Source organism: Bufo bufo, chromosome 2 (genome assembly GCF_905171765.1).
Source record: "Bufo bufo chromosome 2, aBufBuf1.1, whole genome shotgun sequence".
Lineage (NCBI taxonomy): Eukaryota > Metazoa > Chordata > Amphibia > Anura > Bufonidae > Bufo > Bufo bufo.
Window position 1 is genome coordinate 352,456,285 of NC_053390.1, and position 17,456 is coordinate 352,473,740.

The 17,456-nt window shown below is 42.1% G+C and overlaps 1 protein-coding gene across 1 annotated transcript in view; it reads right to left on the reverse strand.

Moving 5' to 3' along the window:
* The window catches only part of PGM5 (phosphoglucomutase 5), a 187,635-nt gene that overhangs the window by 27,172 nt on the left and 143,007 nt on the right, over positions 1 to 17,456 (reverse strand). Inside the window, exon 10 of the mRNA XM_040417102.1 lies at positions 1,922 to 2,056. Coding sequence (XP_040273036.1) covers positions 1,922 to 2,056 — 135 coding nt within the window. The remainder of the gene's footprint in view (positions 1 to 1,921; positions 2,057 to 17,456) is intronic.

The following is a 17,456-nucleotide window of genomic DNA, read 5'->3' on the forward strand; positions in this document are numbered from 1 at the left end:
GTGAATATGTCCCTACAAATACAAAAGTTAAAAACAAGAACGTATAAAAAATCACAATACTGAGTACAAATTCATCATTACGTCCCATGGATAACCTACACATTACCGACACTAAATTCAATATTCATCCCATAAGGTTGGACTGCCTTCAATTCAAAAATCCATTTAAGTTCCTTCCTCTGTAGGATTCGATCTCTATCGCCCCCACGTCTCATTTTACCAACTGAATCAATAATCCGGAACCGTGGATGGTTGACCGAGTGTCAAACCAATTTCTCTCTTGACCAGGACAAAAGGACAAACCGCGTCCCAATACTTTCAATTGATCACTGGTCAATTCACTGGATGAGATATTCACGACCAAATTATTCATTACATCTGGTTGCGTCTCGTCGTTCTCCCCCGTGTGTCCCTGTTGGATTTCTGGTATGGTGGAGGTAGATTCTTTCTGGGATCTGCAGTGTTTCCTTCCCCCCCTACGGCACCGTCTCTTGCGCCAAGTAGGGGAGGTCCTAAAAAAGATATTTTATTCACTTCATCTGATGAATCAGAATCGCCTCTGGATAGTTCATCAGTATCTGATCTGTGAGGGTCCAACATCCGGCCACAGCCTTCTCTCAGATCCCAGACCGTTCATCAGTCACGTGGCCTAGGTGCAGCTCAGCCCCATAAAACCACAATGTACGATGCTGTGCTTGGTAAGCTGAGAGATGGTGCCTTCTCAAACAACTGATCGGCAGGGATAGGACCCCCACTGATCAGATCCTGATGACCTATCTTGGGGATGGGTCATCAGTCGTAAAGACTTGGAAAACCCCTTTAACCTAATTATAATAGGTTTATGATTAGGCATATGGACCATAATGGTAATAGGGTTGGAGATAGGGCTAACCCTCATAGTAATATATTAGTAATAGGGTTTGGGGTTAAGGTGATGCCTAATAAATGTTGGACAAGAAGGAACAAATTCTATATATTATCTTAGTTTCACAAAATCTCAGTTGCTGCAGTTTGGTCATTTAATACTTTGCCTTAAACGAACTCTGTACTCTACAGAATACCTAGGAAATAGGTACAGAATGGATTTATTTTATACAGTATCCTCAAGTTTTGGGTATTCTGTACATTATCCTCATTTCACACATTGCCTGCAGGTGGATTGCACAATGTTTGCTTTACTTTTATATCCATATCCAACCATGTATGTGAAAAGGATTGGAATTTGCATTATCTGTAGGGTTACTGCTGAATAATGATCCAAAACTATAGAATTGCTGCTAATACAAACCGACAGGTTTTATTTCTGCTAATTAGGATATAAAATAAATTGCACATAATTCATTTTCGTAATGGTGTTGTCTCAGGACAGACATTAAGGGTATATTGCGAGCACATGGCATTAATGTCCTTACACTGTGACCCCTGCCAATTATTAGAACAAAGTGACAGTAGTGCTAGGAAAGTAGTGTTCCACTTTAGCTTCTCTGGAGAACACAGGGTTAACCAGTGCCCTATCATCAGAGCCATCATCAAATAAAGTGACATAGTGGTCAGACCCCATGAAATGAACATTGGTTGCATAATATTGTGATATGCGATCAATGTCTGTCCTAGGTACTACCAAACCAAAGGTACACTTTAAAATTTTGTAATATCTTATAGAGGATTTTCCAGTTTTACGTAAATAATGGTAGTTTATCATTGTGTACATGAAAAGTTATACAGTATTTTGGTTCATCATAAATTTCAAGATTTACCTCTATGAGTTGCACGGCCTGAACTCCTGACTGATTAAACACATTTTGGCATTTTAGTACAACGCTGCATCATTTTCCAATTTCATAGTAATTGCTGCAACTTACTGTGTTTTTACTGCACCATGTGAATATATACCATTATACAGATAAGGAACTACATTTACCTGGGTCTCTTTGTTGTGCTTGCTTGGGTCTTTTTCATAGCTTTCTGCATAAATTCTTAGAGTTGTGCCCACATAACCTGAAGTACTGAGTCTAAAAATAATCCTTGATCCATCTGCAAAACGAATCCTGAGTCCCTAGGAAAATAAAGGTAATCATGTTAAATTTATCAGACTCCTGTTTTGTCTCATATGAACAAGTGACCATGTGACCCCATTGCAAAAGGTTGAAGTGAAGCCACACTACAGTATGACCACCATCAGCAGCAAGCAGGGGTAGACTGTCCATAAACCTCACAGGGAAATTTCTTGCTGGTTTGATAGCCATGGGGCCACCTAAGCCCTCCTCACAGCTCCTGGCCAGGTACAACGATCTGATGCTCTGACCATTAATTCATGCCAGGAGCATCAGGTACTTATGAAGCTGGCCAATGACCTCAGGTGCCCTCCTGAACTCAACTCGGAACAGTGATACATTTGCATACTGTGGTGAAGGTGGCAGTATTTTGTGCTGCATTGTGATATTTGATTCTGCTGGGGCAGTATTTTTTCTTTGCCATAGACAGCAGCGGTGAACAGGAAGAGAGATAGGAGACGGCACATGCGCACTGCGCACGCAGTCTCCCCATACAGCTGATCGGCGGGGGTGCCGGCAGTATCGTAGCTAAAGGCTCATGAGCCCTCGTGCAAGAGTTCAGCTTGGGTCCCCCTTCCTTTATTGCTTTGTGAACAGGGGCCGGGAAGCACATAGCCTTTGTGCTGCCTGAGGCAAAAATTTAAATTGCACCCCCCCCCCCAAGCCAAATTTTTGACCTAACCCCTTCCCCTACACCAGCCAGAGGTGTAACTTTACCAGCATGCACTTTCTATAATAGCAGTGTCTTCTAATGTAGCACAAGGGACTTTGGGCCCCCTTAGGCTCTCGGGCTCGGTAGCGACTGCTACCTCTGCACCCCCTATAACTATGCCCCCGAGTGCCGGGTGTCGGACTCCCGCCGATCTGATATTGATGACCTATCCTGAGGATAAGTCATCAATAGTAAAATCTCGGATGACCCCTTTAAGTCAATAATTCTCAGGGTCTGAAAGAGGATGTGCAAGCGCCAGAAGCATAATGTTTCTTAAAACTTTGACTGCACAAGATATTGATTCTTGACATGATCAGCTAACTTTAGGCAGTCTTTTCAATGTTAACCCCTTTAGGACTAGAGAACATCCATGAAAACTTCAGCAGGGAATTTATCATGAGGAGAATTTTTGAGTGAGTGGTGTAAAATCACAAAAGTCTCAAATTTTTGCGCAATTAAACCCCAAAAGTTTTTGACATTTTGAAGCCAAAAATTGAAAGTGCAGGACTTGATAAATCCCCCATGCGTACTGTATATAAGAAGTGTGGATAATACTGTAGTTTCAATAGTCTTAAACTATTACATATTGTATATAAAAAACACCAAAAATATATTAACTACTACAACTTAAAAACATAATAAATAATTTTTAATACAACTAAGGCTACTTTCACACTACCGTTCAGAGCAGGTCCGTCTGGTGTCTGCCCAGACGGATCCGCTCATATAATGCAGACTTGGGATCCGTTCAGAACGGATCCGTCTGCATTATATTGTAGAAAAAATTTTAAGTGTGAAAGTAGCTTCAGACGGATCCGTCCAGACTTTACATTGAAAGTCAATGGGGGACGGATCCGTTTGAAAATTGAGCCATATAGTGTCAAATTCAAACGGATCCGTCCCCATTGACTTACATTGTAAGTCTGGACGGATCCGTTTGCCTCCGCACGGCCAGGCGGACACCCGAACGCTGCAAGCAGCGTTCAGGTGTCCGCTTGCTGAGCGGAGGCTGAACGCTGCCAGACTGATGCATTCTGAGCGGATCCGCGTCCACTCAGAATGCATTAGGGCAGTACGGATGCGTTCGGGGCCGCTTGTGAGCCCCTTCAAACGGAGCTCACAAGCGGAGCCCCAAACGCTAGTGTGAAAGTAGCCTAACGAATAGTAGAAAGTACCTTTTGTTAAGCTTTTAGGGGGGAATTTATCAAGCCCTATCCTCCAGCCCAAAATATGGCTTCATAAAGTCACAAAAGGGGGCTTTTGTGATCTTTTTGACTTATTTACACAATATGTGCAACTTTTTATGATTTTACAGCACTCACTTCAGTTTTAAAAAGTGGGCGCGGTTAACTATGTTAATGAGGTATGGGCCAGATTAGGGAAATAAATTAGAATAGTTTGTGGACTCTCACTGCAGTCCTTGGTACCCATTTGGCGCCGGTGGTGTTGTGGAGTGGGCCTACTGTGGAAGCTACACTCCCTGAAGTGTATGGTAGCCGTCATGGCACCTAACAGGTAGAATTTAGCGTAGGAACCCGTCTAACAGAGATCGCCTTGACGCTCGGCAGACGGGCTCAAATAATTTTGTACAAAACGATTTGCCAAGTATCTCGCACTTATAGTGTAGCACTTGTTATTATTATGCAATTTTGTACTCTATATTGCAGTTAATTGTCGCACTGCATGTTTTTGTCTTTCAATGTTGTTCCCTGCCATAGCAATGTGCTCCTGCGGTCTGGTATGTGCTGACTGACCCCCTTTTTTGGTTTTTCAATAAATTAGAAAAGTTGCACAAATGGGGGGGAACTAATCAAACAATGTGTAATGTTTGATAAATTTGGTGAAAAAAATGGTAATGCAGACTCAAGCAAAACTGACTTCAAAAATTCTACATTAATTAACATGTAACAGAAGATAATAAAAAGACGTGTGGACTATACAGTCTATTGTTTTGCTATGAGAAATGCTGTAAAGCATTTGGAAGGGATTCAAATGTAACTTTTGGATGTGATTCCAATCTCAATATCCAATAAAGAAATATGTAAAGTGAGGCAGTGGTCCTTAAAAATAATAGACACTAGATGGCGCTGTGCTCTGTCTAGTGAAACTACTGATACACTATTTCAGGGCAACAAGATTATTTGTAAATATAAGTGCATATATTTAACATTTTTCATATATTCATTTAAAAAGTTAACTATTATTAGTAATTATCAAGCTCTTCTGTGGATATTCATTGTCATTCATATTTCTCAGCAGAAAAGCAAAAAAAGGGAATGGTTAATCTGTAGGGTAACAACACATATACTCACACATAATAACCATTAAGAATAAGACCACAGGACTCACCATTACCAGCAGAAACTTTATTTTTATTGCTTCATTGCAGGTAATACAAAGGAAACAAACACATGTAGATCGGCATTGAGGAAGCGTCAGAAGACTCAAAACATCTTCATGTGTCTACTTTCCATGTATTACCTGCAATGACGCACTAAAAATAAAGTTTTCCGCTATTGTTAATGGTGAGTACTGTAGATTTCCTTATATTTAACAATTGCTATCACTTACATTGAGCACCATTATTTACTGGCAGTGTGGAACTACTGGTCTCAGCATAGGAATTTTGTGCATGATTACTGGCGCTGATGTAAATATACAATATTGTACTTGTATACATCATATACTCCTCAAAATTGAAATTGCAACACCTAGAAAAGACAAGCCCTAAGGTTATGCAAATCGAGGAAGTAGCAAGTATCTCTAAGATCTACAGATCCTAAATTTTCAAGCACCTAGCTCCAATATGTGGCACATGGGGGGGCATAAAAGCTACGGTGAATGCAACGTTTTTTAGCCTGATCAAATCTCAAAAATTGGATCAAGTTGAATGGGATGATTGTGCAATGCCTCCTTTTTGTCAAGTGCCAGTTATCGCCACGTAACTGTCACGAGGGTGTCAAGAGCCACGCCTGACTCCGTTATACCCGGGGTCAGGAAGTCGCAGCGGGTGGCTGCGCGCTCTATGTAGAAACATAGTGCTGTTTCTTAATGGTAGCTTTCTGGGTTTGCCTTGCAACCCTTTTTGGCTCACTCATGGATCCGTAGCTCCTTCTCCTCAGCTGTTTCTTGTCCAGCACTCCCAACCTCCTTATATTCCCATCTCCCACTTCTCTGGTTGCCAGATATAGAGCTTCCTGCCTGGACTTCTATACTGACCCACTGGAGCTGTGTAACTGTGTTCCCTGGTTGTTGTTCCAGAGTGTTACCCTCCGGATCCCTGTTGGGCCTTGGTGGTCTGCTTTTGTCGCCCAACTGGGATTATATGTTTTGTCTGTATTGTCTGTCCTCTCCTTGGTGTTTTCCTTTAGTGTCAGTGGTGTGGACTAGTGATCCCACTGCCCTGTTCACTACACAGGGCTCATCTTAGGGAAAGCCAGGGTTTAGGCACGTGATCGGCGTACGGGTGAGGAACCCGTCTAGGGACGTCAGGGCAGTCAGGTGCCAGCCGCAAGGTGAGTCAGGGGTCACCACCTTTCCCTCTCCCTTGGACAGGGCCTTCCCATTTCCCTCCCTTTGCGTGACGCCGGTCATTACAGTAACGGACGCTGAGAGAGACAGAATCCTTGAACTTAGAGACGTTGGTTTATCCTTCCAGCAGATCGCTATGTGCCTAGGCCGAGATGTCAGCACTGTTCAACTTTGCATGTCCCGGTGGTTGGGAGAACAACGACAGCAGGAGATCCACAGACGTACAGCTACCGGTGTTCTATTGACCTCACGCCACCACTCAAAAAGACTATCATGGTGCACAACAAGACAACAATGGAGGTGGTCTATGGAACGGTGGTCTATTCCTCTTCCATTATGAGCTATGCTTTTGTCTCGGATGCAATAATAGTCAGAGATTGGACTAGAGACCACATGGGCAACGTCATAAAGAGGCCTTCACAAGGGAATGTCACGCTGATTCTACCATGGGGAACATGGTGTGGGGTGACATAATGTATGGTAGCTGGATCTCTCTAGTCTTCATTTCAGGAACACTAACAGCTCTACGTTACATTGATTTGGTCATGGAACCACTGGTATGACATTTCTGCAAAGGGTCCCAGGAGACGTTTTTCAACAGGACAAAGCCAAGCCTCATGTTGCTCACTATATTTCCACTATTGACCCAAATTGAGTTTTATTTCCTATCGGTTCTATCGGTCTTTGGTGGCCCTACAAGTTTATATAACTGTTGTGCCTGACACGGCAGTAATAGGTGAGCACCTTTCTATTGCTCCTCTACCATTGAACCTGATGTTATTACCCTGGGGAGTGCTGTATCTGTTTCCTTTCCAGCATTCTGACACTCACATGTAATAATGTGAGATCAGTTTAACTAAGCCAAGATAGAAATTGACACATATAATAAAACTTCTTAAAATAAAAGACTGTTTCCATCACAATATGAAGCTCCAAAGCTCTGTGATGTGGTTAATGCACAGGTCTGTATTTCAGCCCTATCGAAACAAACAACTCCCCCAATGATTTCATTTTGGTTTAAGAAAATATAGAAGATTATGAAGACAGAGGATCTTACTGCTTTGCATAAAGAAACCCATGACAAGTTTCTAAAATCGTGCCACTATTGTATGTTATTCCAGGATTCTTTGAAGTTCCAAAAGCTCTCTTCCTCTTCTGATGTTAGATGAATCATGCTATTCCCATAGGGTGACAGTGAAAGTATGACCTACCCTTTCTTCCTCTCTCCCCACTTTCCCTCCTAAACATGTGTTTTTTTCTTCCATATTTTCTCTCCTTTGCTCACATGATTGTTTTGAGTATTCATTCTATATTGTTGCACTACTCAAAAACAATAATTCCAGCTCACCTCTCAACTGCTCACCTCTCAACGGATGCGAACGTCTGCATTATCGGAGCGGATCCGTCTGATGAAACATCAGACGGATCCGCTCCGAACGCTAGTGTGAAAGTAGCCTTATTCGTTCCTACTTGCACAGAAAGAATATACTGATCCAGCACAATAGCCAAAGTCCATTAAAATATCTGCTTCATTTCATCAGCTAAAATAATAGAATATGGTGTCTCGGTTTACCTTACCAATACTGATCAAATACTGACTGTATGAAAGTGGCCTTACTGAGGAAGGTCCATTACAGGACAGAGAGCAAATACTATGGTGACAATAATAAAGAAAATCGCTTATCAATAAAAACTTAGGGGTAGAATCTTAATAAGGGCCCTATGAGTAAGGGGGTCTACCAATTAGAGATGAGCGAATCAAATCCCACAAAGTGGAATTCAATCCGAATTTCAGGATAAATTCGATTTGCTTAGAAGCCGAATTTCCTCGTGCTTCGTGCGAATTGATTTAACCTGATATAGCATAAAAAACTGAAAAAATTCAAACTTACCACCTCCATTTACTCGTGACAGGCCGCCAGCCTCCATCTTGCTTGAAGATCTCAGCCAAAATCCTGAGCGGCTCGAGATTCCACATCGTGCCGGCCGGGGTGATGACATCATACGTTACCGCGCCAGCCGGCGTGATGACGTAATCTCGCGCCGCACTGGATTTCGGCCGAGATCTTCAAGCAAGATGGCGGCGGCCGGCCCGTCGTGAGCAAATGGAGGCGGTAAGTTTGAATTAATGTTTTTTTTATTCTTAATTTTACACTCATGTATGAACACGGCATTTGAAGGGTACAATGACCCGCAGCTACCTGCGCTTCCTGACAAAGTAATTCGTAACAAAGCAAAATTTTTTGTAAAGTTCAACGAAGCAGCCGAATCGAATTTTCAAGAAATTCGCTCATCTCTACTACCAATGTACTAAAAAAAAAGTTCTTCTTGAGACTACTGGATGAAAGGCACTTTGTCATGTCAATAGAGTTCAACAGTGTAGCTGGAATACGAAAGATATAAATACACGTATATTAGGAGAAATATAGTATAAATTATCAGTTGCTGTGCAGTTTTCAGAAAAACTGAAGAGATTATGGCCATCAACACTGGGTGATCGCTTCTCAATTTGTGTAGTACTAATATATTTTATACATTCAAGTACTCTCAGCATGCTCTGCTCTAACATGCCTGAAAAGATAAAACCATCAATGTATTAATAAATGTCTGCCTCTAAGTAAAGTATTATCTCCACAAAAAGGGCGAGGTCAGCACAAGTGCATCATATTGTGCAGCATATTTCTGGCTAAAATCTCTGAACAGGGATGAGCAAGTCTGGAATGTGTCAGGAGACATCTGTCCTTGTCAATGACAGGAGGAAGATCAAGGAGAGGAGCTAGCATATGAAATTGTATGCCACAACAAAGGAAGTATTCACAAATCCTAATTCATTTCTTTAGTTTCATATCTAATATATAAAGCTGAGTGTATGTATGTGTGTGTGTGTATGTATGTATGTCCGCTAAAGGAAATCGCACCGTCGCATTTACAATCACGAAATTTGGCACACAGGTACATCAGGTGTCCGTGGAGGTTTTAGACTGGGTCTCAGCTCTCTAGCACGTACCGTTCCTGAGATATTCCCCAGAAAATGCAAATATGGTACATCACATGACCTACATTAGCCAATAGAATGAGGAGAAGGGGTGGCTCACCTAATATAGCAATATGTGAGGTGGTCTGGGTCTGATCTGACTCACCCAGTCAGAAGGAATGAAATGCAAATGAAAGTATAGACCGCCACTCAAATATATGGAAAAAAGCAGGATTTTAATGCAAAAAAATGGAAAAGTGGGGGTAGGTGCAATGTCAAATATATAAAATGGTATTATGATAAGGTAATAATAGGGTAAAAGCAGAGTAAAAACTAAATAAAAAGCAGAGTGACCCTTTAAGTTACCCTGTGGGGTAGCTGATATGATGTAGCTGGCAATAATAGGTAGAGATCCCACAGGTCACAGTGTGTCACTGTTTACTAATAATAAGCTTGTGGTAACTTTGTTGCAGTATCTAATGACTGCCAGAGGTGTGCCCCGGCGGATTCATACAGCGGGAGGTGTACAATAATGATGAGCAATACTGCAGACTTGGAAGTTGTCGGGTGTCAGTATAAAAATCCTGGGAGATCTGAACAGATTACCACTGATGAAGAAGTCAGCTCAAGACTTCGAAACGCGTTTGGAAATCTGCACAGAGAGTCATTAGATACTGCAACAAATTTACCACAAACTTATTATTAGTAAACAGTGACACCCTGTGACCTGTGGGATCTCTATCTATTATTGCCAGCTACATCATATCAGGGTAACTTAAAGGGTCACTCTGCTTTTTATTTTGTTTTTACTCTGCTTTTACCCTATTATTACCTTATCATAATACCATTTTATATATTTGCACATTGCATTTGTCCATTTTTTTGCATTAAAATCCAGCTTTTTTCCATATATTTAAGTGCCGGTCTATACTTTCATTAGCCAATAGAAGCCTGCAGGTCTCTCTCTTCATATCTCAACTTCATATCCCAACTGCCATACACACCAGGTTTCCATAACAACCCAGTCATTTTTCTTCACTGCTGAAGGTCAGCTTTAAAGGGGCAGGGCGCTGTGGATGACATTGTTAAGGGAGCAGAGTGCTGTGGAGGCCACAGTTCAGGGACATGTAGGGTGGCCATTCAGGCCACCCTCAAAAGACGGACTTAATCCCCCCCAGGTCCCACTAAGCCACGCCCCCTCCCACTCTGAAGCTGACGGGGACCAATCCTAGCCCTCCTGCACGTATATAAGTGGCTCAGCCCCCTTCCCAGATGCCTCAGTGTCAAGGTCCTTGTGTCCTACAAAGGTTGCTGATATCTCTGCTTGTGTTCCTGTGTACCTGACCCATGATTGTGTTTCCGGACTCCGCTACCTGTTTGATCCCTGCCTGCTTGCCTCGACTCTCCTGTTACCGACCTGGATTGCCTGACCTGTGCCGCCTGCCATGACCTATTACTTGTTTGACTTTGCCTCTGCCTCATCCTTCAGTCCTTAACTATTGCTCCTGGTTTTGACTTGGCCTGCTGACTACGTCTGTACCTCTGGTACCTTTCTCTGGTACTTCCTGGTCCGCCTGGACCAGCTGCCTCATGTGCCAATTCTACTCAAGAGGTAGCGACCTGGTGTTCCCCTCGGGAAAGTCTATCCCCACCATCAGGGGTACTGTGAAGAACGAGGGGTTCACTTAGAGGAGGTAGGGCACGTGGCACAGTAAGTTTACATCCGCTGGTTCGTGACAGTTAAGAATATGCAAGACTCATGTAAGTCTTACACTCACAGTACGTACACTCATGTGTGCTTTCTGTATTTGTTTCGGTGTAAAGAACATGCAGTTTGGTACACATTTTGGAGCATTGTACAACCCTCTGCATGTTCTTACAAATATCCAGGAATAAGCAAAAATTCCCGTCAAGGGAGAAAATTGATAAGAATATTCCCCAACTACCACAACTAATTCAAATTGGAAAGACTGGAGGTAGTTATCTATTAAAACATAACGTTTATTAAATTCTGAGTTAAAAGAGTACAATCAAAAATATAGTGCTAGGTATGTACACACCACCAACTGTGCAACAAAAATCACCAACAAAAAACAGCCAATATTACCATGGGTGCCCAGAGTTAACAGCACCAACCACACGGCAAAGTTCCAAAACTTCCCAGTCAGGTATGAATTCCACAATATGTAAGGAACGGTCTTATCGGTAAATGGGAGTAGTCTGGATACCGTCTTGAAGTTCCAGTAGTCAATCTTTCAGCAAGGGCAGGGTCCTAATAAAAACCTTGGTCCCTGGAATGCCCTGTCAGATCTACAAGTCCCTGATGACCTCCTAATACGGAGTCATCGCCCTGACAAGGGCGGCTCCATCCGGAACCTCTCCCTAAAATATTAGAGGCCCTGGACATCCCTGCCTCAGGATACTAATAAGTAAAGGACCCCTAGAAGCAGAATAAATCCCTACGCGTTTCGTCTACAATATTACTAGCACTAGACTCATCAGGGTATTAAGGGCTGAGAAAGGGTTGGCTGTCTACAACTGGTATACAGTGAGGAACAGAAGGATTTGAACACCCTGCGATTTTGCAAGTTCTCCCACTTAGAAATCACGGAGGGGTCTGAAATTCACATTGTAGGTGCATTCCCACTCTGAGAGACAGAATAAAATAAATAAAATCTGGAAATCACATTGTATGATTTTTAAAGAATGTATTTATCTTGCACTGCTGAACATAAGTATTTGAACACCTGAGAAAATCAGTGTTAATATTTGGTACAGAAGCCTTTGTTTGCAATTAGGAGGTCATGACGGACTTCTAGACCTGACAGGGCATTCCAGGGACCAAGGTTTTTATTAGGACCCTGCCCTTGCTGAAAGATTGACTACTGGAACTTCAAGACGGTATCCAGACTACTCCCATTTACCGGTAAGACCGTTCCTTACATATTGTGGAATTCATACCTGACTGGGAAGTTTTGGAACTTTGCCGTGTGGTTGGTGCTGTTAACTCTGGCCACCCATGGTAATATTGTCTGTTTTTTGTTGGTGATTTTGTTGCACGGTTAGTGGTGTGCACATACCTAGCACTATAATTTTGATTGTACTCTCTTAACTCAAACGTTATGTTTTAATAGATAACTACCTCCAAATATCCAGGAATGTTGCCCGTGATGTGAAATTCTTCATACTTCTAAAACACCATTGACGCATGTTTCATTTTCTCTTGCCAACGGCTGTATTTCTTGGCACATTACTTTATGGAAATTCTCATTGTTAATGTTTCTAGGAGTCTTATGATTAAATGCACTCTCATATACAAAACACAACCATTGCTATTGTTAAATAGGAATTTTAACACATAAAGATCTCAACTCCAAAAAACCTACTGAAAGAGTCATTTCCAATGCAATCCTAGCACATATGTTTATTGACATGCAGGTATACAGAACCTCACTGCTGCAGCTAATCACTGCTCTAAGCAGTAGCCTGTTGAGTTCAGTGATTGGCTGCAGCAGTCACGTGACATATACCTTCATGTCACCACCGGACCAGCACCACAGAGAATGGCACAGAAGAAAGAGGTGAGCATAATTTTTTTTAAGCCATTTTAGAGCTGTCTGAGATCCTTAATTATCTAATTAGACAAATGATGCAAAAAAGCATACTGCTACATACACACCGACATGGCCTCACTGTGCAACATAGTAATTATAAACAAGTGACTAAGTTCTAAAGAAAGTACACTGAGTATAAATCTCAATCACTTGTCTTTTAAGAGGCATTAGTATAACCCCTTTACACTCCATGACATACTATTATGTCACGGCAGCAGTGTCGTTCTCAGAATATGGTGACACAAAGCAACAGTTTTATTTTTTAAAAATAGTAAAACATAACTAAAAACACCAACTAAAGCAACAGAATACAAATAAAATGTAATTATTACCGCACAAAGAATACTATAAAAACAAAACCCTAAAAACAATGGTGGAATTACGTTGTTTTTCACACTGTTGCTCGAAAAATCTTTTAGGCCTCTTTCACACGGGCGTTGCGGGAAAATGTGTGGGTGCGTTGCGGGAACACGCGCGAGTGCAAAACATTGTAATGCGTTTTGCACTCGCGTGAGAAAAATCGGCATGTTTGGTACCCAAACCCGAACTTCTTCACAGAAGTTCGGGCTTGGGATCGGTGTTGTGTAGATTGTATTATTTTCCCTTATAACATGGTTATAAGGGAAAATAATAGCATTCTGAATACAGAATGCATAGTAAAATAGGGCTGGAGGGGTTAAAAAAAAATATATATAATTTAACTCACCTTAGTCCACTTGATCGCGCTCCCGGCATCTCCTTCTGTCTCCTTCTTTGCTGATTGTAGGAACAGGACCTGTGGTGACGTCATTCCGGTCGTCACATGGTCCATCACATGATCCATCACCATGGTAAAAGATCATGTGATGGATCATGTGATGACTGGACAGGTCCTGTTCCTACAATCAGCAAAGAAGGAGACAGAAGGAGATGCCGGCTGCGCGATCAAGTGAACTAAGGTCAGTTAAATTTTTTATTTTATTTTTTAACCCCTCCAGCGCTATTTTACTATGCATTCTGTATTCAGAATGCTATTATTTTCCCTTATAACCATGTTATAAGGGAAAATAATAATGATCGGGTCTCCATCCCGATCGTCTCCTAGCAACCGTGCGTGAAAATCGCACCGCATCCGCACTTACTTGCGGATGCTTGCGATTTTCACGCAACCCCATTTACTTCTATGGGGCCTGCGTTGCATGAAAAACGCAGAATATAGAGCATGCTGCGATTTTCACGCAACGCACAAGTGAAACAGCCCCATAGAAATGAATGGGTCGGGATTCAGTGCGGGTGCAATGCGTTCAACTCACGCATCGCATCCGCGCGGAATACTCGCTCGTGTGAAAGGGGCCTTATAGTCATTTACCTGATGTACTCCAAAATGGTACCATTAAAATTACAGCTTGACCGTCATATGGTTATGTCAATGGGACAACAAAAATTATGACTTGAATTATGAAATGCAGAGATAAAAAAAAATCCCCAAGCCTTAAAGGGGTATTCCAGTAAAGTAACTTAATTTTTTAAAAACTGCATTAAGGCTGCAAGCTGTGACCCAACCAGAACCCATACCTATACATATAACCAGAGCTTCAATTTACCTTGCAATCCGTTTGTCTAGCTCCTGTGTGAGCCTGAAACACACTGAGAGTATTATGGCGCCTGAGTGTTGATTTTTAGTGATTGGCTGCCTGATATACAGTCCGGTCACGCCCCCTCTACTCAGTAATCACCAGCACACTGACACGCCCTTTGTTTCACAAGACATTTAGCTAGAGAATTGATAGCAACACACTGAGCATGCTCGACCTAACAAAGGCTCAGAACTACAGGTCGATGCCATGGTAATTTATGAGGAAACACAGTGGGTAGCAGAGGAAGAAAACTACTTTCATAACTACTGAACGGTAAATATGTGAAATTGACATTATATTAGGTAATTATTGATAATGAATTAGTCTAAAACATAAATTATATTTATGGTAACTGGAATACCCCTTTAAGTTCCAAACCAGACTATAAATGTGTTTAAGTTGTTAAGATGTGAATGTAAAATAAAAAGTTTGCAAAGCCTTGACATAGATCTTTGCGAAATCACCTTTGCCATATATTCAGCATCAGCTGAATTAGCCAGTGCTATATGTGAAAAGAAGGTTATAAACTGTAGGATATGTTTAATAGTAACATGACCTTTAGGACAAGTAAGGTATTTATATCCCTGCCCACACACAGACAGGCGCTGCACAAAGTAGAAGCGACAGCTGATATATTCCTAAAAGGATGGAAAGCTTGAGGAGCACAGCTGAGAATACATCATGAGCATGTTAGACTCTTCTATTAGATATGGGCTTGACTGGCATGCGGAAACCCGTTTACTGCTGTTAGGTCATAATGCTGTATAAACTGCCTTGGATAACTTACATTTATTTCACTCAGAATATATAGTATTATATGAGCACTTAAAAAATAAAGCCAAAAATTTTATGAAACCAAATTCCTTTAGGCGACATGTAATGACCATTTTCAGAACCAGTGAGGTATACTGGCCTATTCACATGTCTGTTTTTTCTAATGGCCCACGAAAAATGACTGTCAAAAAATATCCATTCTCATGTACAGCTGAAGGAGTCCGTTTTTACCAGCCGTCTTTTAGAAAACACCCGTTAATAAAACGTCCATTAACCACTTGCTGCACACGTAACGCCGATAGGCGTCTGGGCGGCGGCTCTCTCAGGCTCAGCGACGCCTATTGGCATCATCTCGTGTGAGCCGAAATTTCCTGTGAACGGGCGCTTCACTGGATCGTGAAGTAAACAAGTTGAACTACAGCCTGCCAGCAGCGATCATTCGCTGGCAGGCTGTAGATGGAATTTTTTTAACATCAGAAAGGTATATTAGACGCTGTTTTGTTAGCAGCGTCTGATATACCTGCTACCTGGTCCTCTGGTGGTCCCTTTTGCTTGGATCGGCCACCAGAGGACAAAGGCAGCTCTGTAAGTAGCACCAAGCACCACACTACACTACCCCCCCTGTCACTTATTAACCCCTTATTAACCCCTGATCACCCCATATAGACTCCCTGATCACCCCCCTTCATTGATCACCCCCCTGTAAGGCTCCATTCAGACGTCCGTATGTGTTTTGCGGATCCGCGGATCCACGGATCCGCAAAACACGGACGCCGGCAATGTGCTTTCCGCATTTTGCGGATCCGCACATTGCCAGAACTATATAGAAAATGCCTTTTCTTGTCCGCAATTGTGTACAAGAATAGGACATGTTCTATATTTTTGCGGAACGGCAGTGCGGACCCGGAAGTGCAGATCCGCAATTCCGGATCCGAGCGGGACAAAGTCTGTCCCCATAGAAATGGATGGGTCCACAATTCCGTTCCGCAAAATGCGGAACAGAATTGCGGACGTGTGAATGGGGCCTAAGGGTCCCTTATCACCACCAGTTAGTTAGCTACTTGTTAGGTAGTTAGCGCCCACCGCACCGCAGTCACTGATTAGTCGCTGATTAGCGTCATCGCTGTCGCTAATCAGCACTAGTACTATATAGTATCCATAAGTGATCAAGACTGACCGCAATCAGATCTACAGTACAGACCAAAAGTTTGGACACACCTTCTCATTCAAAGAGTTTTCTTTATTTTCATGACTATGAAAATTGTAGATTCACACTGAAGGCATCAAAACTATGAATAAAACACATGTGGAATTATATACATAACAAACAAGTGTGAAACAACTGAAAATATGTCATATTCTAGGTTCTTCAAAGTAGCCACCTTTTGCTTTGATTACTGCTTTGCACACTCTTGGCATTCTCTTGATGAGCTTCAAGAGGTAGTCCCCTGAAATGGTTTTCACTTCACAGGTGTGCCCTGTCAGGTTTAATAAGTGGGATTTCTTGCCTTATAAATGGGGTTGGGACCATCAGTGGCGTTGAGGAGAAGTCAGGTGGATACACAGCTGATAGTCCTACTGAATAGACTGTTAGAATTTGTATTATGGCAAGAAAAAGGCAGCTAAGTAAAGAAAAACGAGTGGCCATCATTACTTTAAGAAATAAAGGTCAGTCAGTCAGCCGAACAATTGGGAAAACGTTGAAAGTAAGGGCTATTTGACCATGAAGGAGAGTGATGGGGTGCTGCGCCAGATGACCTGGCCTCCACAGTCACCGGACCTGAACCCAATCGAGATGGTTTGGGGTGAGCTGGACCGCAGAGTGAAGGCAAAAGGGCCAACAAGTGCTAAGCATCTCTGGGAACTCCTTCAAGACTGTTGGAAGACCATTTCAGGGGACTACCTCTTGAAGCTCATCAAGAGAATGCCAAGAGTGTGCAAAGCAGTAATCAAAGCAAAAGGTGGCTACTTTGAAGAACCTAGAATATGACATATTTTCAGTTGTTTCACACTTGTTTGTTATGTATATAATTCCACATGTGTTAATTCATAGTTTTGATGCCTTCATAGTCATGAAAATAAAGAAAACTCTTTGAATGAGAAGGTGTGTCCAAACTTTTGGTCTGTACTGTATATCAGTACATTAGGGTCACCTTAGGCTCTACAAAAAACGCAGTGTTC